The sequence below is a fragment of the Pseudoliparis swirei genome, chromosome 15 (genome assembly GCF_029220125.1).
Source record: "Pseudoliparis swirei isolate HS2019 ecotype Mariana Trench chromosome 15, NWPU_hadal_v1, whole genome shotgun sequence".
Taxonomy (NCBI): Eukaryota; Metazoa; Chordata; class Actinopteri; order Perciformes; family Liparidae; genus Pseudoliparis; species Pseudoliparis swirei.
The window spans coordinates 14,625,313-14,648,987 of NC_079402.1; the positions used below are offsets into that span (position 1 = coordinate 14,625,313).

The 23,675-nt window shown below is 40.9% G+C and overlaps 1 protein-coding gene across 1 annotated transcript in view; it reads left to right on the top strand.

The window, feature by feature from the left end:
* Positions 1–23,675, top strand: part of pappaa (pregnancy-associated plasma protein A, pappalysin 1a) — an 85,128-nt gene that overhangs the window by 45,825 nt on the left and 15,628 nt on the right. Inside the window, exons 11-21 of the mRNA XM_056433278.1 lie at positions 3,712–3,822; positions 4,056–4,191; positions 4,463–4,676; positions 8,237–8,411; positions 15,180–15,363; positions 15,803–16,004; positions 16,168–16,402; positions 17,061–17,208; positions 17,522–17,637; positions 20,535–20,606; positions 21,660–21,758. Of these exons, the coding sequence (XP_056289253.1) occupies positions 3,712–3,822; positions 4,056–4,191; positions 4,463–4,676; positions 8,237–8,411; positions 15,180–15,363; positions 15,803–16,004; positions 16,168–16,402; positions 17,061–17,208; positions 17,522–17,637; positions 20,535–20,606; positions 21,660–21,758 (1,692 nt within the window). The remainder of the gene's footprint in view (positions 1–3,711; positions 3,823–4,055; positions 4,192–4,462; positions 4,677–8,236; positions 8,412–15,179; positions 15,364–15,802; positions 16,005–16,167; positions 16,403–17,060; positions 17,209–17,521; positions 17,638–20,534; positions 20,607–21,659; positions 21,759–23,675) is intronic.

The window sequence follows — 23,675 nt, forward strand, 5'->3', positions numbered from 1 at the left end:
ATATTAAAGAATAAAAGGCTTGCAATAAGAACTTTATCACAATATTATATGTGAAGATGTAGTGGAGTAATGTCTACCTGAGCAGAGAATGAAGTCTCTCTCCTTCTTTGGGTGTTGTTATCTAAGCTTCTCTGTGCTATATTTAAGTAGCCGGGCCGGTCACGCATGCCTGTTAGTGCGTTTCGGTGCATGCTCGTGCACGCGAGCCGTACTGGCTAGCTCATGGCCTTGACTCATATGGCGGCTAAAGTTGATAATGCTGTTATTATCACTATCAACACTGTTAGCTCTGAGCAGCTGAACCAGCTGCTGCCATATTGAGAGCCGTGTGGAGGGAATAGATATTCTCGGCATATCAAATCTAGCACCGTCAACCTCAAAGTCTAAATGTTTGGCAATTTAACAGGCGCCTGTTGGGCCTGTCAAAAAGTAATTTAATGCTTTTTAAATCCTCTGGAAACACCTGGACAAGGTATATTATTATTGATTATATTGGCCTTATTTCATACATCTGGACACATGCAAATTTAAACCGTTGTAATCTTTCTTGTCACACAGTAAATCTGTGTGTGCTCTGAATACCACTTCTCACAAAGGTACAATAAATAACGTCTTTGATTCCAATTACTTTTTCCTCCAACAATTCTTTTGGGATTTAATATTTCTAATATTAGATACGAGCTGATTAATCAAGTCTTGTAATATGTCCGCGATAGAGGAAATTGCATCTGTTTTGTATTTGTTCTTATTGGATTCAGCTGATATACTTGCCTTAAAAGTTCATTTTTATAATCGTACTGTTTTGGAGGCAGATTATGAAAAGGGGGAGCTGGCAGAAAGGCAAGGCAAAGACATGGAGAGAACAAGTTTATGCAATGATACTACTGGTATCTTTTGTGCAGATGTTTAGTCAGTGTGCATGCTGTATCCTTAGTTGCTAACTGGTTTGAAGCAGCCTTTGTGAATTGATAAATGTTGCCATATGCAATGACCTTACACATTACGTGTAAAATTATCAGGTTTTGTTATTCAACCTGTGACAAAGTGAGTGCTTACAATATTCTGGGCTTCATTCCTCTTTCCTCACTTCATTACTCAATGCACATGCCTGTTGCCATCCTTGGGGACTTGCTGCTCGGAATATGTGTATCCCAGTCCTTGATTAACATCTGATTATCGTAGAAATGACTACATGAATTTGTATCCATGATCTCCAGCAGTCTGGATTCAGTTGGAGAGAGATTCCCACTTCCAGTGTGTAATGATATTCTGCAATTTAAAGCTATGCAATCCTGTAATGTCAGACCCAGGGAAATTATGTGCAACATTTGAAGATTAGCTAGATTCAACATTTTCACAAAGGAGTTATGTTTTGGATCATGGACCTGAATCTGTAGCTTCCTGTTGACAAATAAAATACCATTGCGTCAAATCACACAGCCAAAAGATTAAAAATAAAATAAAATCCAATTGAGCTGGCTGACTGCTGCCTCTGAAATGTGCATGTTCTTCCCGTGCTAGAGTGGGATTCCCCCGGGTGCTTCAATGTCCTGCCCCAGTCCAAGGCTGAGGTTAATTGGTGACTCTAATTTGCCCGTAGGTGTACAAATGAGTGAGATAGTGGAAATGAATGGATAACAATAGAATGTGTGAAACTGATGTATTGCTTGGTTGATTGTTGGATGGGTGTAAAACCGTATTACCATCACTAACCTTACCCCCTCTGTTACGGCCTCTTGGTAAACTAGGGATGCACAGGCCGCAACATACAAAAAAGGGATACAGCTAAGGGGGGAAACAAAGGAGGCAAAGAATAAAGTTAAATACTTGAGCAAAATAAGGAAGATTTATTTCACAGTTAAGATTTAACGAAGGGCAGAATAACACAGAAGCAAAAGGAAAAATAGGCGTCAGGATCTCCAAGGCCAACACAACAAACAAAACCACGATGCTAACTAGAAATCAAAAGATACCACTGACCTACCAAAGAAGAAAGGAAAAACAATACTAAGCTCCCTGTCTGACCAGAAAACAGGAGAAAACTGACACAACAAAAATGGCAGAGAACCCCTACAAGCTTGACCCGAAAATACAAATGGTGGCCAACACTTCGGCACCATACCACGGAATGGTCACAGCTCAGAGGTGAAGAGAGAGAGAGACACACACTTAGTCTGCGTGATTATATGTCCCGCCCACTGATTAGCTGATCCCTCTCAGGTGGTGTTGCTCCAGGGTACCAGACCTGAGAGATATAGCTCCACCCTCTTCCTGAAACAGGGCCGTCTCAGTCACGGGATGTAACAACCTCTTTTAGTGACTAATTAAAATCAATGACATTATATTTAGAGTGCTTTGACTCTTGCCACTGCTGGAGAGGGGGTTGGGGGAAGTGAAATGAGTCATGGGAGACTTGTGAATTGCCTCCTACTGGTGTGATACGTTACAGAGGTGTTTGCTTGAGTGCAGGGGCTGTGTTGGCAAGCCAAGCTGTCAGTTGGTTGTTAGAAAGAACGCATGACGGAGAAAGGATGATGGGAGGAGGGGTGTGTAAGGTGTAGCTAGGTCCACATGTGTTCACGCTAATAAGAAATCAATTGCAAATGGAAAGGGTATTTTCACCTTCCCGGTCCCAAAAAATGGTTGCAATGGAAACCAGCTCGTCTTGACTCCAAATTATTAGCAGCCTACTAGTCCATGCCATGACTAGCAACCAATCATAATGGTAAGTAAAGTAATTCAGTTACTTTATTCATTTAATTTATATTCGGCAAAATGTGTTTTCTGATGAATGCAAAATGGAGATCAACACAGCTGCACTCAAGTTGGGTCAGAGTCTCAAACGACTGATCTCAGGTGGTTGTCACCTGCATTTCTGCCACTTCATCTCTAAGCAGAAAGGTAATGTCATCAGATTCAGGGGACAGATATGTACAGATCGCTGGTCTGGCCAATTTTCCATGGTGACAGAATCTAGCCTCTCTAGCAAAACTCTCATGTTACTGGTGTCTCATTTCACCTGCTCAGGGCCGCGGGGGGGAACTCATCGTCCTTGGGTATGTGCCCTCTCTCCCCTTGGCCTGTGTTATTTATTGCTCAATAGTCTTTCACCGATGTGTCTATCTACCCTTTTCTGATGCTTTTCCTTCCTTTCAATTACAATGACGAATCACATCACCCTGTTTCCCCCACATCCCCCTACCGTGTCAAAACTCATCCCAATGTAGCCAATGAGGTGACAACGTGTGGGACACAAATCCCAGAGGGGATGCCGTGTTCTTCTCTTTGTCAACAAAGCCACAGGGTGAAGTGAGAGGTTGAGCAGCCGTCAACAAAACTGAGCTCACCTTGGGAGGCAGCTCGATTCTCGCAGTATCACAAGATCACGTGAGAATCACAAAGATCAATCTTTTCTGGCCTAAATGAATGCATTTATGTCCATGAAGACACAAAGAGGCGACTGTTTGTTCAGAACCACAATGGCGGCTCCCGCTTGAGGCAGGCAGAGATGCTGCAATAGAGATGCAGCATCAGTTATATCAGTAGTGGAGGTTTTTTTCCGAAAGAAGAGCAAAGAACGCCAATAAAGGCTTTTATCTTACATTTATTTCTTACATAACAAATACTTTCAACCTACAAAGTGGGGAAAAAAGTTAGAATGATGCATACAACATGACCCAATATCCTCCTTTTGTCTCTATGTTTCCGTAGACATGTCAGTCCAAGGTGTTTGACCTCTCAGATGGAGTGTCCCAGTATGCATGGTTCCCTTGTCGTGAGGCCCATAAGTCAACCTGGGGATATCCTAACTATTGGCTCAAGGTAAGACCTTTCGAAAAAGAATGAATTGGAAGAAAAATACATTCATAAGTTACCTCATGTCGATACTATACTTAACCTGATATTGATGCCACTTTAGAAGGTGATGGGATGCATGACGCATCATAAAATATAGGGAAAGGCCAAAAAGAAACCATTCAACTCCTAAGAAAGAGGAAACAGTAGCTATCTCAAATGTATAACTACATTTATATTTCTTGTTTTTCTACATTCAGGCCCACTTTTCTCATCCCATGGTGGCAGCTGCAGTGATTATTCATCTGGCTGCTGATGGGACTGGTTACCTTGACCAGACCCAATGTAACATCACTGTTCAGCTGGTGGACACCAAGGAGGGCATCCATAGTCTAGGTGAGAACTGTCTTCTGTACTCTCAATATGACTGCTGAGCTCAAAGGAGTTGTACAGCTGATGCTCATGTCTCCATTAGAAAACGATATCACTCTTTCAACACCAGCATTAGAGATTCTCCTGACAGCCTTTTCTTCTCCGCTAATTTACTTTTTGGGTTTGGTCCTTGACCACCTATCCCTCTGATTCTCTGATTCTGTCTCCTCCTTCCCACGCCTAAATTTCAACCCACTTTGTTTCTTCTTCTCTCTTCCTGATATCTCCTCCACAGGTGAGTGGCGTCTCAGCTGTCGCACCAACCCGTTGGTGATCCCAGTGAGCCATGACCTGTCGGTGGCCTTCTACCACACCAAGGCTATCCTGGTCATGTTCGCCTCTCGCCTGGTGGCCATCTCCGGAGTAGGCCTGCGCTCCTTCCAGTCCTTCGACCCCATCACGATAAGTGGTTGCCAGAGCAACGAGATCTACAACCCTACAGGCCAGAGGTGAGGCCGAGAAAAGGGAAATTGAAAACCGGTGAACACGAGGCTTACATATGTTACACACACATCAGAACCAAAGACATGCATATGAAAACATAAGATTATGTTCACATATGTGCACAAGCATACAGCCAAACACAAGCACAATTTGTACAATCTTTCGTCCATAAAAAGGTACAGAAGCTTTGATTTATATTCATATCCATATTTCCAAATCTCGATATAGGTATACATATGATGTACTTAATAGTTTATGCTGACTCTTCTGATGGAATGTGTTGAAGACACCCAATCAATTGAATATACCAACTGCATGGCTGGCATAATAAGGTCTATATTACACGATGAAGTCAGTTTATTTTTACAGTGCACAATTTCAAATCTGTCTAAAAGGACTTTATAGTCAGATAACAGGCAACAGAAAAAAAGATGATGTCAAGCTACTTCCATGTGCCGCCAAGACCTCAACCATAAAATGTCTTCTGTAGCACCTGGAAAAAGGCCAGATTACACACAAAGTGCAAGATAATGCAAACCAATCACGCGCACAACCAGGAGATGTAAAGAGCTGTTTGTGTGTGTACATCTTTGAGCCCGAGACCAAGAGAGGCATGTCTTGAATAATGACACGCTGTTTAATGTAAGAGGTCTGCCCAAAACTACAGCTATAACAGTCAAATGTTGTCAGTAACATATATGATATCACACAAAAATGTGTAAATAATTTGCACCTGCTGCTGAGCTCCAAAAATGTCAAAAAATAGAGCCGCCGCACTGCTGCCTCCAGGCTACCACCCGGCTTTCAGAAGCGTTTCTAAACTCCTTTGTTTTCGGTGCTCCAAAACCAAAGAGTGTGGACGCTCAGTGTGAACATGGCAAAATATATGCATTTTTCCTTATTTTCACTATAACTACTTATTTAAATAAAGGACCTGTCAATCAGGCATCAAAAGTGCTGCTCAATTTTTGGATATTTCCACATTTTTCTTTGTGTCACGAAACAATTCGTAACAGCTGAAAGCCCAGCATCTGAACCAGGAAATAAAGATAAGATGTATGTAAAAAGCCTTTATGAATTTTTAACACCCATTTAGCTATAAATTCAAAGTGTTTGAGACTCCAGTACGTTGAATTAAAAAATAAATAAACTGAAAGAAATAAACATAATCATTTGAACTACTGACCAGATGCTGTCTGGTCACTGCTCACAAACATAGTTTGAAACCAGACCACACAAGCACAAGGAGACACAATTTGCCAATTTCCACACCACTGTCATGCATGAGATAATTCATAAATATGATGCTCCCACAAGCCTTTGAACAAGAAATGCACTAATAAACACCACAATGCACAAAGAATGGATAGCTGGGGGTCTGTGCAGAGAGATAGAGCTGTTTGTGGCTTTTGTTGTGTGCGAGTGAGACATCCAGCACCTAAATAGATTAAAACTGCTGTGTATCTGCACCAGCCAGGAAATTGTTTGTTAGCACCACGCCCATGCACACACACGCACGCACACACACACGCACTCAGACGCCCAATCATCTTCAGAAGTTTCAATTTAACCCTTCTGTTACCTTTACATTTACTAACATATTTTACCCTTGGGGTCAATTTGACCCCAGCAATTAAAACCTCCAGAAAATTATTAGAATTAATATTGTTTCCCAAGTTTAAGTGTGAGGTACTTTATGTTTGTTTGTTGACTACCTAAATAGCCCTTTAAATATATAACAAAGTTGATATTTATTATATGTTTGACACAGTGAAAAACAGCCTCGGGTCAAATTGACCCCAAGGAACACCGACATTAAACATTGAATGGGGTCAAATTGACCCGAAAGGTAACAGGAGGGTTAAACACGCTAAAAGCTGAATATTATGATATAGTATTATGATCAATCACAACGGTCTGTTCTTAGAACATCAGTCAAATATGCTTCTTCGTCTTTTTATGTCATTGATTTATTTCTTCTCTTCAATCAACTCCAATTCATCATCTGCATTATGCCGTCTATACCCACTTTCCATGTTTCATCCCCATTTTTCCTTAATTTTGTCTTCACTTCCTCCTTATTCCTAGTCTCTCTCCCTGCTTTTCCACATCTCCTCCTCCTCCTCCCCTTCATCGCATGTTATCCCATGCTGTCTTCTCATCCTTTACTTTCGCATCATGTTCCCTTTCCTCAAACTATTTGCCATCTCCTTCTCCTGAATTCTCCCCTTTCTGTGCCTCCTGCTCTCGCTTTCACTCTCTCATTCTCCTGGGCTGAGCAGCACATTTCCCGTAATACTTATGCCTCCACAAAACACCACATCCCCTTTTCCCTGAGTTGTTAACAACAGGAGCTATTAAGATGACTCAATTTTATGTTCCATGCTCGTCTGCATGCACATGTATGTTTTTCACTCTGAGTTTTTCTTTTCTTTCTGAGAATATTTGGAGTTCATTTGTTTTTGTTGAGTTTTCATCTTTTTTTCATAAATACTATTCCATTCTTCTGTATACTGTACATCTCGTTTTCAGGGGAAGAGGATAGTTTTACAGCTTGCTAATTGTAATTTATGTCAGAAATTCCATAGTGACTAGCAAAAAAAACACAAAGTGATTTTGTTCCAAGCCAAAGTGGCCGCAGACGAGGCTTCCCTAGTCTGTCCTCAAAAAGCCCAGACTTTAGGGACTGCTGCTCTCTGGCTTTATGGACGGTCTTCACCTGCTCAGCTTCAAATTTCTTAACATAAGCTTTTTAATTACAAACGTAGACTATTACTAAGAGCTCATTTGATGTCACTTTTGCTTTCCCAGTCTTGCTTACTGTTGTCGTGGGAGTGACAGTGAGATGTACAAATAAAAGACATACTTGAGGAATAATCTTGGTGCATAGAATGTCCGTATTATTTATACATTTTAGAGTAAAAGCATAGAAAATGTAAAGGAAAACAAATGGATGAAAGGAGCAAGAGATTCTATTCTTGCCGGATCGAGTTTAACAATGTTTCTTTCATCCGCTCTCTGTGCCCCCATACCTTCCCCTTTCTCTCTCTCTTTAGCTGCTGGCTTAATAAGGGAACCCTATACTGTAGGACGATTGTAAAAAAGGTGCCTCGGGCATCCAGGCCGTCTAAGAGCATTAAATACCTTCTCCATCAGGCTACCAACATAAATCTGTGGCCATTGTAGCCCGCACATAATATTATCCTGTCGCTCTTAATTCACAAATTAAACTCTGCCGTGTATGTGTGTGTGTGTGTGTGTGTGTGTGTGTGGACACAGACACAGACAGCCCTTCAGGCACATCGCAAATATGGCAATATTTTTTTCATGTGGTTTATTGATTTGATATGTTAAGCAGTCATTGATGGATGGATGTGGTTGACTTAACGCATGGCTTTTCTGTGACTGTTTAATCTTTGCGTGTCTGCAGTGTTATATTATACACAACATTTCATGTTGGTTGTAACTTTAAATGTGTTTTTTAGTTTGTTTCTCTCTCTCTCTCCCTCTCTTATTTCACCCCCCCCCCCCCCTCCTGCACACACACCCACACGCTCACTTGTAGTTGTGTACATTATTCGTGTGAAGCCATTGACTGCCAGGAACCATTAATCCGCAATGCAGAGCTCAAGTGCAGTAACCCTGGCCGCCACTTCTACAATGGAGACCGCTGCACCATCTACTGCAACTCTGGATACGTCCTGCAAGTCCACCAGGATGATGACATCATCAAGAGTCAGGTAAACACTCTGCCACACACATGTTTAAACACACACACACACAAGCCATCAGAGAGCTCAGTGCACAAAGCATATGCATGAACGTACACATGCAAACGCTTAAGTGCAAAAGCATATCTTCAGCATATCTTCAGCGTTTGTGAATGCACACATGAACATGCATTGCAGCAAACTCGAGTACACATATCTGAAAGATGTGCAAACATGCTTTCTTTCTGCTTTCAGTTCTATCTGCATTTATTTTGTCACCTGCAAAAAAAAAAAAAAAAAGGCTTGGCACGGCAAGCCTCTCGGGAGGATGACATCATGAATATCCAGGTAGATGAGTGCTGCACCGAGGAGTGGAGACGCACAGCCCTCTTCTCTTGTGGGCTTGCCACACAAACACACACACACATGCACACGCACACACACACACGTGCGCACACGCACACACACTAACCATATATATTCCTTACAAGCACACGCATAATAGTGCTCAGTCTCTTGCTGAGCATGCTGCACCATCACCTCAAACAGTCACTTTGTATCACTGCTCCACCGGGACGATGACATCATTGCATAGTGTCTGCTCCCTCTCCCTCCCTCTCTCCATCCCTGCTCATTTTGCACACATTGAAGTCTCTTTTAAAAGGGCAAAGAAATTGCTACCGCACTCTCACAGCTGCACACATTAAATGCTTCCATGTCGATACCGACACACCGTACAGAAAAGCTTCTGCATCAACAGGACACACGAGCGGAGAGATACAGTGTATACACACAGATGTGTATACACACAGATGTGTATACACCACAAATAAACAAACAAACAGGGTAGTTGACACCATATTGTAAATCTTTTGGTTTTGGGCCAAGCTGCTGTAAAGACAATATAAACACTTTATTTATCTCCACGGCTCTGTAAAGAAGCCTGCAAGAATGTAATGCTCCCTCAGAGAGATCCGAGGTTCAGAGAACAATATATCTATATTTATTCGTATGACGTTTTAGTATATAACTGTATGTGTGAGTGTTTGTAAGGCATACAACCCTTAGTCTCATATAACCACTTGAAGTCCATCCCTGAACTGTTCAGGAATATTTACTAAACAGTGCAGGTAATTTTGCAGGTAATATGCTGTCATTTACAACTGTGCTGTGAATAGAAGCAGGAATAACACAGGGTCAAGCACGTAAAGGGTCACGGCCATTTGACAAAAATAAATGTTCACGTGGAGCAAGCAAACCATCTCAAGTCTCCAGTAATTGATTCCACGGCTGTTTCTGATTCAAGTAGATCAAGAAAGAATATGACTTGTCTCCCAAAGTCTGTGAATATCGAATACATGACAAGAACAGAGGCACTGTACTAATACAGCTCCTCACCTGCCATGTTGCACCTTCTGCTGCATACACATGACTGTCGCCTCTCCCCATCTTCTTCTTCTGTTGAGTTGTATGGCGGTTGGCAAGCATTACTGCCATCTGCTGGCCGTTTCCCTTGCCCCATCTCAGCTGGCATTGCTATTGGCATGTGTGGAAAGGCAAACATTCCCAATCACCAGCAGTGCCTGAAAGTTTATCCCAGTAATTTACCCGGAGCGCTGCGTGAAAGTGTGACTTTTTAGTATTCTGACCGTACCAATGAGTTTTTTCTCCCATCCTTCACATGATCTGTGGCCATGATCTGTAACTCATCCTAGAGAGTTCATAGAACCACAAAGAACCATCTTTTACCAAATGGCCTGACTCACACGTAACGTTTACTGTATCTGCACACAGAATGAAGTATGAGTGTGTATGTGTACATGCATGAAGCACATCCATGCTGTATGTCAAAACACGATGAGAGAAGTTCTCCCTTGAGTCTGCACACACTTCTATTTGCATTAGATTTTGATTGACAGTGAGCAATTGTCGCTATTCATCAATTTCGATTCATTCATTATGCTTTTTTAGTGAGGGAAAGGCAGGAAAGTACAGAGAAAGCTGGGTGAAGGGGAGGCAGGAGAGACTAGAAAACCCAATTGTTGGACTCATATGGTTTGCTGTAAATGATGAGTGACTATTTAAAGGTTGTTGTATAGGTATAGCGATTTTCACATCCATTCATTTTATTGAGAGACATCCGATTTGTGTTTTAATACTAAATTAGCACAACATTGTGTGTTTTAATAAATGATGCTCTGCAAGAAATGCTAAAGTTATGTCCCTTAGCTCCTAAATCATTTTGAACTCAGCGAGGACAAGTAAATCATTGCCCTCAGTTGACATGCAAAGAGTAAAAAAACTAAAAATGTCGATGTGCAGACTAGGTGACCATAATCTAATCCGTTTTAACTCACCCTGTCTGTTTCAGTAGCTTGTTGGTACATTTGAAGTCATTTTTCCTCAGTGAAACAGTTCTCTGGAACAGTATTTACCCGTTGTGTGTCCCACCAGGGGAGTAGAAGTCTCCCTCTTTGTAAATTGGAACGAAGAAACAGTCTCACTCTGCGCCATGTACTGTAAATTGAAGATTATATTGTTCAATCCATGCAAACCATCATTTTTGACATCTACTCCTCTTTGTTTTGAGAGAACATTAGAATGCAACATGTTGAAGATGGTTTTACTTGTCGCTATAGCTGGAGAATCCTGAGGACAACCGCATTTTCTTCTTTGTCCACAACAGCGGCACAGCTGCGACTGACTAAACTGTTCGATTGTGGGTAAATATAGACAAATACAGATTTGAAAGAAACACTGGGTGCATCCAATTGAGATCAAATCTAATAAAGGGAATGTGCATTATGTCAGACAGTTATAGAACTTGATCTTAGGGCCAGTGGTAAATCGAGATTGTCCTCAGATTGTCTCTATTCCCTCAGTGTGTATTTCTTAACTTGCATCTTCCCTTCTTTTTTCAGCCGCTTAAAAAGACACGTCGACACTCATATTAAAACATGCAGCATGAAGCACACTTTTGTCTGCCTTCATAAGGCTTCTAGCATTCTTGTTTCAGTGATATCAAAGTAGTTCTGGGAACACCGCTTTCTTAGATATTGCTCTCTTTAGAAGAAATCTGTGTCTGTTGCTTGATTTGTATATGTGTGTTTTATTGCTGCTGTCTCTTTGTTTGAAATGGTGAGGGCCGGCACTGATACATTTATATTTCACGCTTTGCCCTTAACAGGCACTATTGGCTGTCCACCATAGAATGATCCCATCAAAACACTATTACCTGCACGCTATATGATTTCCTATCCACTTTCATTTAATGACCCCAACACCCTCTTTAGATCTTATTTGCCAAAAATGTTACATACATTTAGAAATAACTCTTGGTTTAATTTGACCTATTATATCCAATATAACTTTAAGGGCTATTAAGAGCCATATCAGCCCATTATTTCAGTCATATTCATTTGAGTGGGCAGTCAGCCAGCTGGGCTCAGGAAAGAATTTCAAGTGCATGTTTTATGGGCGTCTAAATGCAGAAAAGCCAGACACGATGTTCTCATGCCTGGCTTTTCTGTGGGTGCTCCAGTTTTCTGCCACTCTATAGGCGATGCATAAAAGGTGCTGCATTAGAAATAATCTTGCCTTTGACCTTGATCAAGGCACTGGCCTGAGAGCTGGAGTTTATCCAGAGGGGCTGCGTTACAGCTAGTCAGGATGTGTCGAATACAGAGGACAAATATCACCATGGGAATTAATAAACAATAACCTATATCAGATGTAAGACCTTATTCTGGGCTCACATTCCTTGCCTCCCAGCCAGGAAGTAGAAAAGTGAACACACCCTGTAAATAATATGTTTTTGTATAACTTTAAATGTTATTGTTGCCTATTTAGTTTAGCTTTAAAGACACAGTAAAACGCAAAGTTTTCCAAGTTCTTTACTATGTGTCGACGTCAATTGTTCACTCATAACCAACCGCCACCCATATATTCTGTTATACAAGGACATATTTATATACAGTCACATTACTGGAGCTAAAGATGCTCTAAATTCAAATCAATCAGGGTATTTTTTTGTCCCTGTGCAGAGGGATCGGGAAAGGGCGTCTTTTCTGTCCGTGTAGTGCCACGACAGTGAATAACTGCACTGGGATTCACCCTTAAGCCTTTTGGCAAATCATGAATATGAATTAGATTGAAGGCCCTTTAACATTATCACCCTGTTGCTCTTCAAGCCCATCGTTTCCCTCTTTTTGCTGTGTGTAACCCTCGGTCGTTTTCACAACAGGGAAAGCGTTGGAACATTTTTACTTTTACATTTCTTAATTAATTTTGACTCTCAAAACAAAAGCTTGCATATCAAGTACCAAATTCAGCAATTTTTTTCTTATCTTTTGCTATTATTTCTGAAGGGCTTTTCCACGAGGACCAGAATGTTGTATATTATATGTCTTTCCACTATTAAAGGCATCTTGTTATAACTACTATCAACCTACCTATCAAACGTGCAACTGTGTGTTAATACTATACTTTTTCAATGTACTAATGTGCAAAACACTAAGACTAAAGAAGAGGCTGTCTGCATGTCGGTTCATCTGTCTGTTAGTCTTCCAGCTTGAATGAGGCAGAGTAGCCAAAAGTGGAAGAGACATATTCAGCTGTACATTTTTTACAGAAGGAACATTCCCACACACAGTCTACATGCACAGGCATACAACCCTTTTTACAGTGAGACACTTGGGGATACATGCATGATTAAAAGCAAAAACAACTCATGGCAGATGTATTTAGATGTCACTGTGTTTCTGTGTGGCCATTCAGCTTTTAAGATGGACACAATTTTTTGAAAACTTACTTACCCTTCCATTTGCGCACATATTTACAGTCAGCACATTAACACTAAAAATATCCTTCCACATTTCTTCCATCGTGATTGACTCATTCACCTCTACAGCCAGTTATTTTCCAGTAGGCACTCGCATGCGATGCATATGTTACTTCGTTGGATATCCAAATATGAAAGGAGCTTATTTATTTTGAAAGAACTTGATACTGTTATGCAGTGTCATATAATGGGATCAAGATCAGAGATAGAAATACATGGGAAGAGAGAGAGGTTATGAAGTAATAGGTATGAAATGCTAATTGAGTCCAGCTTGTGTGGCCTTAAAGTTTGGCCACTCTTTTAAAAAATGGGTAATTAAGTGCTTCAACCAAAACAGGGTTAGAGTGTAATTCATGGTAGAAACTCAGGTATGCTTTTTTTTGTTCTGAGGGAAAAGTCAAAATGATTGACCTCTCACAGCTTTGTTGTGAGATTTACTGGCACTGCAATCAATTTAAGCATTCCTGTTACGTTACACGGTGCTTTTTTAATGGAAGAAGATAAAACAAATTTACGGTTTGGATTAATCAGTGGCTCCCCATTCTGGTCTCATCTCTACAAATATCATGCCACAAGCCAAATCATTTACAGGAATCGGCATTTTCTATCGAGAAAAAAATAAATACCGATAAGTCGAGGGCATGTTTATGGTGAAAAAAAATCTGGACCAAGAGTTAGCCCTTTTGAAATATGTTGTTTTGGAAACAAGAATACATTTAGTTATGTTGTTATTGAAAGACATAAATGAATCCGTCCAATAATTTAATTCGGCCAACTTTGGAGCGAGTGCTGCTAGCTACTTTCATTTTGAAAAGAGTTGGAAAAACTGGGTTGTTTTTACATTTTTAAATTAAATTTAATTTTCAAAAGATCCTACACTTGCTAGTTTCTCAAGATACCCAGTCCTAGCTTTTATGCTGTATGCTATTCACAATGTTCTCATCACTCTTGATCTGGAAGAGGTACTCGTATGTGTACAGGCTGTATATACACATTGAGTTCACACACACACACACACTCACACACACACACACACACACACACACACACACACACACACACACGATTAATGTAAGACATGTGGCCTTTGAAAGCCTCAGTCAGACCTTGCTGTAGGTCACAGCTCCTTCAGCAGCCTGAATGGCTGTTCTTCCATCCAGGGACTGTTCTCAATGCTCGGCTATTAAAGGACTGAGCGGGAGGTTAATGTATTATACCAGGCCTTATGTTGTGTTTGTACGCTTCAGTTGGTCTTTGCTTGTCATAGTAGGTTTGACTCCTGGCCTGAGTCAGTTCCTTGCAGATTTGCTCATGTTCTCCGCATGTGTGGATTTCTACTGGGTTCTCGAGTTTCCTCCCACATTCCAACAACTTTCAAGGGCCCAGTCACACAGGATGCACTTTGTACATTTGAAAAGGTGACGCAAGCTACGACGATTTTGAAAATCTAGCACAGGAAGGAATACTGGGAATATATATATATATTTGTTTTTCTTCCTGTTGAATATATATGACTATGCTAAAAAGAGCATACATCCTCAGAGGCTGGTATTCCAGTGGTGAAAGAGTCCCTCTTTATGTGTTGTCACACTTCCACCAAAGTCAATCTGTTTTGTGTTAAGGCTGTTTGTGCAGTTGTTGGATATCAGTTGTCTGAGTGGCATTACTTGACCTTACAAATGCTATCAGCAGTTACTTGAGCCGCTGGGTAGCCTGTGAGGTTTACTGACGTAGCTTTCTTAGGTTACACACCAATTGGAGACTTGTTTAAGTGAGTGCTGAATTGCTGTTGTAATTTTTTTGTGAGCTATAAACATTTACTGGATGTGTGTGGGACATCAACCTGTCAATGCAAAATGCTTGTGTCGCGCATACTTAAGCATATAGCCTACTTCAGAATATGCCTGTGTTCCATATGCCGTATCTCTAACTGACTCGATGTCTTGTCTCATTTCTAGTCGGATACTGCAGTCACCATAACCTGTGCAAATGGGAAGTGGAACAAACAGGTGTCATGTGAGCCCGTGGACTGTGGTCGGCCGGACAAATACCATGTCCATCCTGCCCATTTCAACTTCCCTGAAGGCACCACCTACGGCAAGAAAAGCGCCTTTCAGTGCCGAGAACCCGCGCAGCTCGTAGGTGAGATGCAGAGAGGAGCATGCGCCCATGTATGCGGAGATACATATTTTCAGGCTGTTACCTTGAGGATTCCTGAGACTCGATGAAAGTCAATATTATTGTTTAATGTTAACAGATACATGAAATGATGTTGCCTTCAATTTTATAAATGTAATACGCATTCCGATCCTGAATGAATTATTGGTCTTTGTAATTTTTTAAAACTTTTTAAACACCGTTGCTTAATGATAGATATATGATATCTCCTATTTGACACTACAAAACCACATACAGATTAAAAGAACTAATAGTCAGGATTTTAAAATGAGTTCATACACATTCATTTCAGTCACTTAATAGTCCTTGTTCAGTTCTTCAAGAAACACATTTTGAATTTTTTTTTTATGTGCCTTCTTTTTTACTAACCAACACAACACCTTTGTATTCTTTTTCTTCCCAGGTACAAACAACTCTCTAACCTGTTTAGAAGACGGCCTCTGGTCCTTCCCGGAGGCTCTGTGTGAACTTCGCTGCCCAGCCCCTCCTCCTGTACCCAATGCTGTTCTGCAGACCAAGCGCTGCAACGAGACCGGCCTCAAAGTGGGCACGCTCTGCAAGTACAAGTGCAAGCCAGGCTACCATGTCAGCAACAAACCTAAGAGGTAAAGAAAGACATTGAATCGTTTCAGTTTTTTCCCCAAATGAATATAAGTTGAAATCAGTTCAATTTCATGACGTTCTATTCATATTAACCCTCTATATACACGAAACTAAAGTGAAACAAAGCCCACAAGTCTAAATGTTAATCATCTTCTTTACTTTTAGGCGTGCATTTAAGCGCCAGTGTACAGAGGATGGCAGCTGGCTAGAGGGAGCATGCGAGCCAGTGACTTGTGATACCCCACCACCCATCTTCCACGACTCCTATCACTGTACTGATGGCTTCCGCTTTGACAGCGTCTGCAAACTCAACTGCTCTGATCCTGCCAGTAATTCAGCTTTTGCCGCCACAGGAGGCTCTGCCCATACGGTGAGGCTGCTGCACGCTCCATGCAAGCAGGTCTGTCCATCTCTTTCCTGTCTTTCTATTCTTGCTTTACCTATATGTGTATGTCTTCTTTTTGTCAAGTGTATGGAACAAAAATCAGACATTCTCTCTCTATCTCCCGTCTTTGCGTTCTCACTGTTGATCCCTTTTAGGGCTCAACAGTCGTGAATTAATCAAATAATTAATTCGAAGCATTTGTATTTGATGACTGTTCACAGTGGAGTAATAGTCATGTTTGTTTCACATATTGTTTGTTTAAAGCGCATCATTTTAAAGATAGCACATACATATACAAATATTATCATGTTAGCTGATAAGATGCAACATTTGTGATTAAATGAAGCCCTTTCCCCAATACACTCACTTTCCTCTTTTTAGACTGCCCTCGCTGTCTGCCCACTTGTCTCTCCCTGTCTCCTTTAGCCATACTCAATTTGACGCCATTCTAATTAGATTGCTATTGATTTTCAGAATAGTCCTGCTGCAACAGCCTTTTGAAATGTATCCACCTTTTAATCTATCCTGCCTCTAAGGCTTTGTGGGTTGGATGTCTGGTAACATTTGGATTGTATTTCCCCCTCTGCCACGAACATGTTCATAGCCTGCTCCTGTTTGCCTGTCATTATCATTATCTAATTGTTTTTCTCGTCAATATATTTGTTATTTTCAGGGGGCAGGGTCCAATGTGATCCGTTGTAGGAAGGATGGAAACTGGACAGGGTCGTTCCGCCTATGCCCAAACAGCAAAGGCCAGTGTTCTTTACCTCAAAACCTCCATTATAGCCTTCAGTACTCATGCAAGCGAGGACACGGCATAGGTCTGTATGCAGTTGTTTTACAACAATTATGTTTTCTAACTACTGGTGTCATCCTTCATTGTTCATATTACTTACAGCTTTTGTTAAGTGTATTTTTATTGATCACCTTAACCATTTCTTTTCATTTTGTACTGTCTGTAATTTGATTTAGAATCAACATGATGTCTGAACCACTGTACAGTATCCGATTATGTTAAATATCACTCAGTATCATAATCATTTGAATGCAGAGGGGGGGGAATATACGCCTTGATTTGCAATACTTTTATTGGTTTTGTTTCTCTGTTTCTCTCTCGCTCACACACACACACAGGTGAGAAGTGTGAGCTGATGTGCAGAGAGGGTAACAACGACGTGGTGATCCTCCCTAGAAACATGACAGTAGAAAATGTCCTGGTAGAACATTGGAGGAACCCGCACAAAGTCAAAGTAAGTTAGTACGTGTGTTTGTGTCTAGCTCACAGCGCTGACAGACGCACTTTACAAAGTTCTGCGATCCACAACTCTCTTGCAAGGAATTTCACACATCCTGTCTACATCCTGGGTCTCCTACCCACAATGCAAAAATGCCAGCATTGCAACCCTTCAGACATTTTTATTCTATTTTTAACTGGAAGTGTAAAAAAGAACTTTCTGCTGCCCTTTTGTGTCCATGTCCTCAATATGGTATTCAACAACCTTTTGGAGAAACAGAAAGCTGCAAAGCTGCTTTGGGAATTAAGTGTTGTCCCGACACAGATATTTTTTAAGCGTCCTATCCAGAAATAACACACGGTGAAAAAGGCAAAAGAAACATAGAAAAACTAAACTACCACTACCGTTGTGGTGAGTTGTAAAAACTTATCAAATGGATTGTCATAAGTAATTACTCTTAATGTCGCTCATTAGTTAATAACCTTATTTAATTTGGACATAGCTCACAGCTCCAGAGTGTACTGATTATGTACTGTTTCCTTACACTGGTAGGTAGCAGAACACAGGGTCAAGTTGTTATTGTAGGGAAGGTCATTAAACACAGAACTGTAGCCCTTGCACCAGTCGGGGTGACACCCTACCCCCCATGGTGTCATTCTGTTTGTTTTTTTATGAAGCTTGTGGTTGGGGTTAAGCAGCGGGGATGGACTACGGTGTGTTTATATTAGTGTGTGTGTGTGTGTGTGCGTGTGTGTAGGTGGAGAGTACTCGATCACATCATCTCTTCCAATTTTTGCTTTCCACTTTTTGGCAGTTTACTGTCGTTGTAGCTGTAGAGCCAGAGACTAAATAGCATCACGTTTTGTGACCAGCGCAGAGAAGCCACGGCAGAGTAAAGGAACACATTGTATTCCTCGCTGTATTTTTTTTCCCTACAACTCCTTTTGTTTTTGTTTCAGAGTCACACTGAGTCAGCAGCTTTTTGTGCTGGATGTCAGGAGAGAGCAGTGGCTTGGGCCACGTGGCCATAAAATGATCTGTTTTTCATGGATCTGTGTAATTGATACAATCTCAGTGGTAATTGAGACCCGAGGCTCTGTCTGCTGAAGGTAGCATAAGACAAGTCAGAGAAGTGAGGGTGATGGGGCGAGGGTGTCCAGGGTTAGAAGATTGGAGGAGCAACAGTTTTTGCTGGTCGTGAGTACTTATGTAAGTGCTATGTTTTGTCCTGTGCCACCACCTCACAACTAATTTATTCCAAATGGAATAATTTGAGACACACACACACCCGGCCTTCAGCCTTTTCGATGACAATGGTGTACAGTTGTAAAATCATAACATGAGTCCAAACTCCCCTTCAGATTGGGATTATTCAACCTAAAAGTGAATTCATGTCCCCAAATACACTTTCTAGTTTTACTTTGCTGAGTTGGAGGCTAATGTTGCCCACCTTAATAAGTGATGTTGATTTATTGCCTTTAAACTAGTTGTATTTTGGGTCTAAGTGTGACCCACTTAGAAATTCTCCCCTGCTTCCCAACCGCCACCTCCTCCTCCTTCTTTTTTCTTGTCCCTCTATCTCTAAAAATTATGTGCCCCCAGCACCCTCCTCCCCCTTTATCAGCAAAATTACCCTGTCGAGCTTACTGTGGAATTAGTCATTTTCTACATGACATGACCTCGTCTGTGGTGGCGCTGAGATAGGGATCTATTTTTATGTGGTATCAGCGCCCCGGGGAGGTTTCAGAGGGTGAGGATCCTACACGTAGTGAGGGGTGAGGCCAGGCCACAATCATGGATTATCATGATTTACGGCCGTACTGAGAGATGGAAAAAGAGAGAGAGAGAGGAAAAAAGAAAGAGTTTCTGGGTGACATCATCATGGCAAAGCACGGAAAAAGGAGAATGAAAATACAGTCGTTGCAAAAAGTTTTACCTACAAGACAAAATAATGTGCTTAATCTTCCACCATATAGGAAATAACCATCACAGCCGCTGAACACACATGCTTACACACCACGGACGTTCCTGCAGAACTACATCGCAGAAGTCCTCAGATGCTCTGGCGTTCTTTCTGTCCACCTTCAACCCCATCTTTTCTTTTTGCATTGATTTGCTGACAGCACTGAAATTAAAACTACCTTAGTTCGCAGCAACAAAAGAAAAGCATGTCAATTTTTTGAGATTTTGGGACACAGGCTCTGAGAAATAAACCATCTCAGGTCAGACAGTCCTTTGCTGTGGATGATATTCATGATCATGCACACTACTATCCAAGTCTAGGGTCACACTTGTGCTGTAAACAAAACCCTTCTCCACCCGTTGGCTCGACTAGACTCTTATCCTCTACACAAAGGCCCTTACGCCTGACACACCTATGTATTTGCACATGCAGGTTCACTTTCTCTGCACAGAGCTGTTCCTATCACCCGGACACAAATGTTTTTTGTTGCATTTCAATGAAAAGCGCAGTGGGAGAACAGGAGGGAATTCCACACACTCTGCAAAGATATAACTAGGTGCTTTTTACTTTATTTCTTTTCTCTCTCTCTCTCTTGCACACATTCTACCCTATCAGTTCTACCATGGGGCCATGACTTACTTAATGAAAACACATTTTGATATTGTTTTATCTTGTAAAAATCAACTAATTATTCTTTTCTTGTAGATAAAGGTTAAGTGCATGAGGCTTTTTGATATCCCCTGTGCTCTGCTGTGTTAGGTGTGTGTGTGTGTGTCTGTGTGGGTGTGTTCACACTAGACAATGCCAAGAATCTTGAGTTAATGTTACAGTTGTATGGATTGAAATGCAGGTAAAAAGTGCAGTCTTGATAAAGCTGTTTGCTTGCTGTTCAAACCACTAAAAGCAACAGTATAACTTAATTCACCTCAACTTTTGTCTTTTCTTTCAGAGCATCATCTGTACCATGGGACTGAAATGGTATCCACAACCTGAATTGCTCCACTGCATCAAAGGATGTGAGGTAAGGAATTGACCTGAATTTGATTTGTGTTTTTGTCTTTGTTTTTGTGGAGTAATACTCTCATCTATCAAAATAAACATTAATACTTCATAGTTGTTCCACCTTGACCCCAAACCAAACAGAGTGATGATAAATGTCTCTGATATATGTTGCCAGATTTGAGTGTAGATGCTTACAGTGGCCACTATTCCAGTTCCAATCTTTAATGGTGATTATATAACTCAATCAATCATGAAAAGAACACAAAACCCTCACAGAGATGTGTGTGTATGTGCATATAGAAGCATATAACTTTAAAAAATAACCTGTCGTCTCAAAGTAGTTTCGTAAAATGTTGACTTTGCTGGCCAATGGAGTGAGACCAATGTGTAAAACACTCAGAACAACCTGTACTGAAGGTGAACACTGAATCCATGCACCGGTGGCTGTAAACTGAAGCCAATTAGGCCTTTGTATGATAATTTAAAATGCTGTCGCCAAATGGCAATCTGGTATTAGCTCATTGACTCGTATTGGCTCATTGTAATCTGATGTATTTACCTCTTACACATGTGATCATTTGATCATGTGCAAAACATGCATTTACTCTACAAATGCTGCACTCACATGAAAAGAACACATGTGAAAGAATTCCACGACACGTCATGGAAAAATGATATCATCTACTTAGTTTATGCCAATTGGATAACCTGATTGGTAACCCAAGTGGCGAGGGTGGGGCCAACCCAATAAATCACCTTATTAGAGTGTTTTGTGCAGTGAATAGTTTACGGTATCCTCAGTTTGATTAACGGGTGTTGCCCACTGAGGGCTTAAAAAGTCACAATGAAAGATGAGGGAAGTTAAATGCATGGGATTCATCAGCAAATTTATCCAGAGACCTCTACAACATCCTGAAATGCTCAAGAGGAAAGTAGCACTAGAACCAAAGACATCCTTGTTAATTCACCTTTTTACCATTATCAACCATTTTAAAAAGTGTTGATTTCTTTTCAGTTTTGTAAAATTATTTTCTTTACTAATTAAAATCTCTCCCTGATCTGTCTGATATAGCCATTCATGGGAGACAACTACTGTGATTCGATCAACAACAGAGCCTTCTGTAACTACGACGGAGGAGACTGCTGCCAATCCACTGTCAAGACCAAGAAGGTTAGTGTCGTGCTGTCACCTCGGGAATAAAGCTCTGACTTCAGACGAAGAGATGGTGTTGGTTTGGGTCCATGTCACACTGATCAACAGTCATTGTTTGTTCCCCAACTCTGGAGTCACACAAAGCTTAGGAATGAATCCAACCACCCACAAGTGATCATTTTCCCTTTCCCTATGCCGAACCACCCACTTGGACTTCCTTTTCTCACTTCCATGCCTCAAGTTTTATAAATGATCAAATCTACCTACACAAGGTCCGTTTAATGGGAACCACAAGTTAATATACTGTTGAAGACTTCAGTATTTCACTTCTTGGAACTTCTTCAAACAGATTCCTCTTTTTATTTGCATTGTGTCCAGCTTGAGATTACTGGGGAACAGATTACTGATATCATATCCAAGAGAGTAGGAGTTTTCATACTTCATCAATAGTCCTCGTCTCTTTGTAATATTTAGTTTCCTAATGTGGAAAACGTCTATATTTGTCTTTGTGTGCCTGCATTCATGGGAATTCATTCATAAACCAATGTGGGTAGTTATTCTAATCTAATCTACTTTACGACAGAGACGAAAGATTATGATTACAAGAACTTTGATTATAATTGAATTGTTCCTTGTATGATTAATAGAAAGTCACTTCTGGCAGCACTCAATCAGCTGTGTCATATTTCCAAATTAAACTGGGCACGACAAAAAGTTTGGTCATACTTGTAGTAATACCGCTCTTAAAGCAGGAAGGTGCTTTGTCTGTCTGTCTCCGGTCAGCTGCTGGTAAAGGAACCGATTGAAAGTGTATTGTAGCTTCTGTGCAGCAGCATCTGCTCCTCTGGCCGGGCCTGTTTCTGAGAACCTGGCGAGGGACTTGAGTTGTCCTCCTGGCATATCCATCTGTATGTCTGGTTGGACTTATATTTCGGTCTATGTGTCTCATTGGCTGTGTCAGTGTGTCTGATGGGAGAGTCTCTTCACTTCCTCCCTGGGGAAAAAGGACACACAAGGGACATCTCGCCCTTTTCCACAGAATGATCAACGTTCCCATGATTGCTTTCGGTCCACTTGCACAACTTTGTGGGACGTTTAGTTGCATCGCCATGAGGCCACAAATAATCATGTTTCTTTTCTTTTTTTAAACAGCTTTTTTGATGTTAATTATTTTTTCCTTTTTGAAACCATTGTTGGTAAAGACATTGACAATAGACTGAGCATGGCTTTCGTTTGGGAAACACATTTTGCAAATGTCATGCATCATTTTTCAATGGTAACATTTACATTGTTTTCCCAAAGCCTCAATATCAGTGAGAAGCACCCAGACGTACCGTTTGGTACACTAGAGATGTGGTAGAGTAGATGGCACAACATCATTGTTTTTGGGGTCATGCACGATTGCATGTAACTCTTAAAATGACATGCAGCAAATATTATCACCTCGACCCCAACACATTTGTTACGGCACAAATTGGTGTATTTAGGTATTTCTTTCCCGGCACACAACAGAGACCGCTAATAAATTTTTTTTCTAGTTTTCATTGTGCAAGAGTCTCTAAGCAAACAATTAAAGCCTGGATCTGTTGTTTTCAGATTTAAAAGATTATGTCAGATTTGTGTGACAAAGGTTTGCCAAGCTGTGTTTGTAGTATTAATATACAAAGGTATAAACACCTCTTGCAATTTCTGCAATGTATTCAAACACAACTAAATAAGTTGAAATATAGTGCCCACAGACTAGCCAGTGCTTTGGTTGTCAATTTGAATATATGGGCTAGCACATAAATAATGCAAATTATCATACTAATAATATTCTTTAATCTTCAGCTTTTATTGAAGATGAATGTCCTCTATGCTGTTGCAAAGCTTTAGGTCACTGACGTAGCACTAATATACTATTGCACTATACTACTCAGCTATGAACATACATGA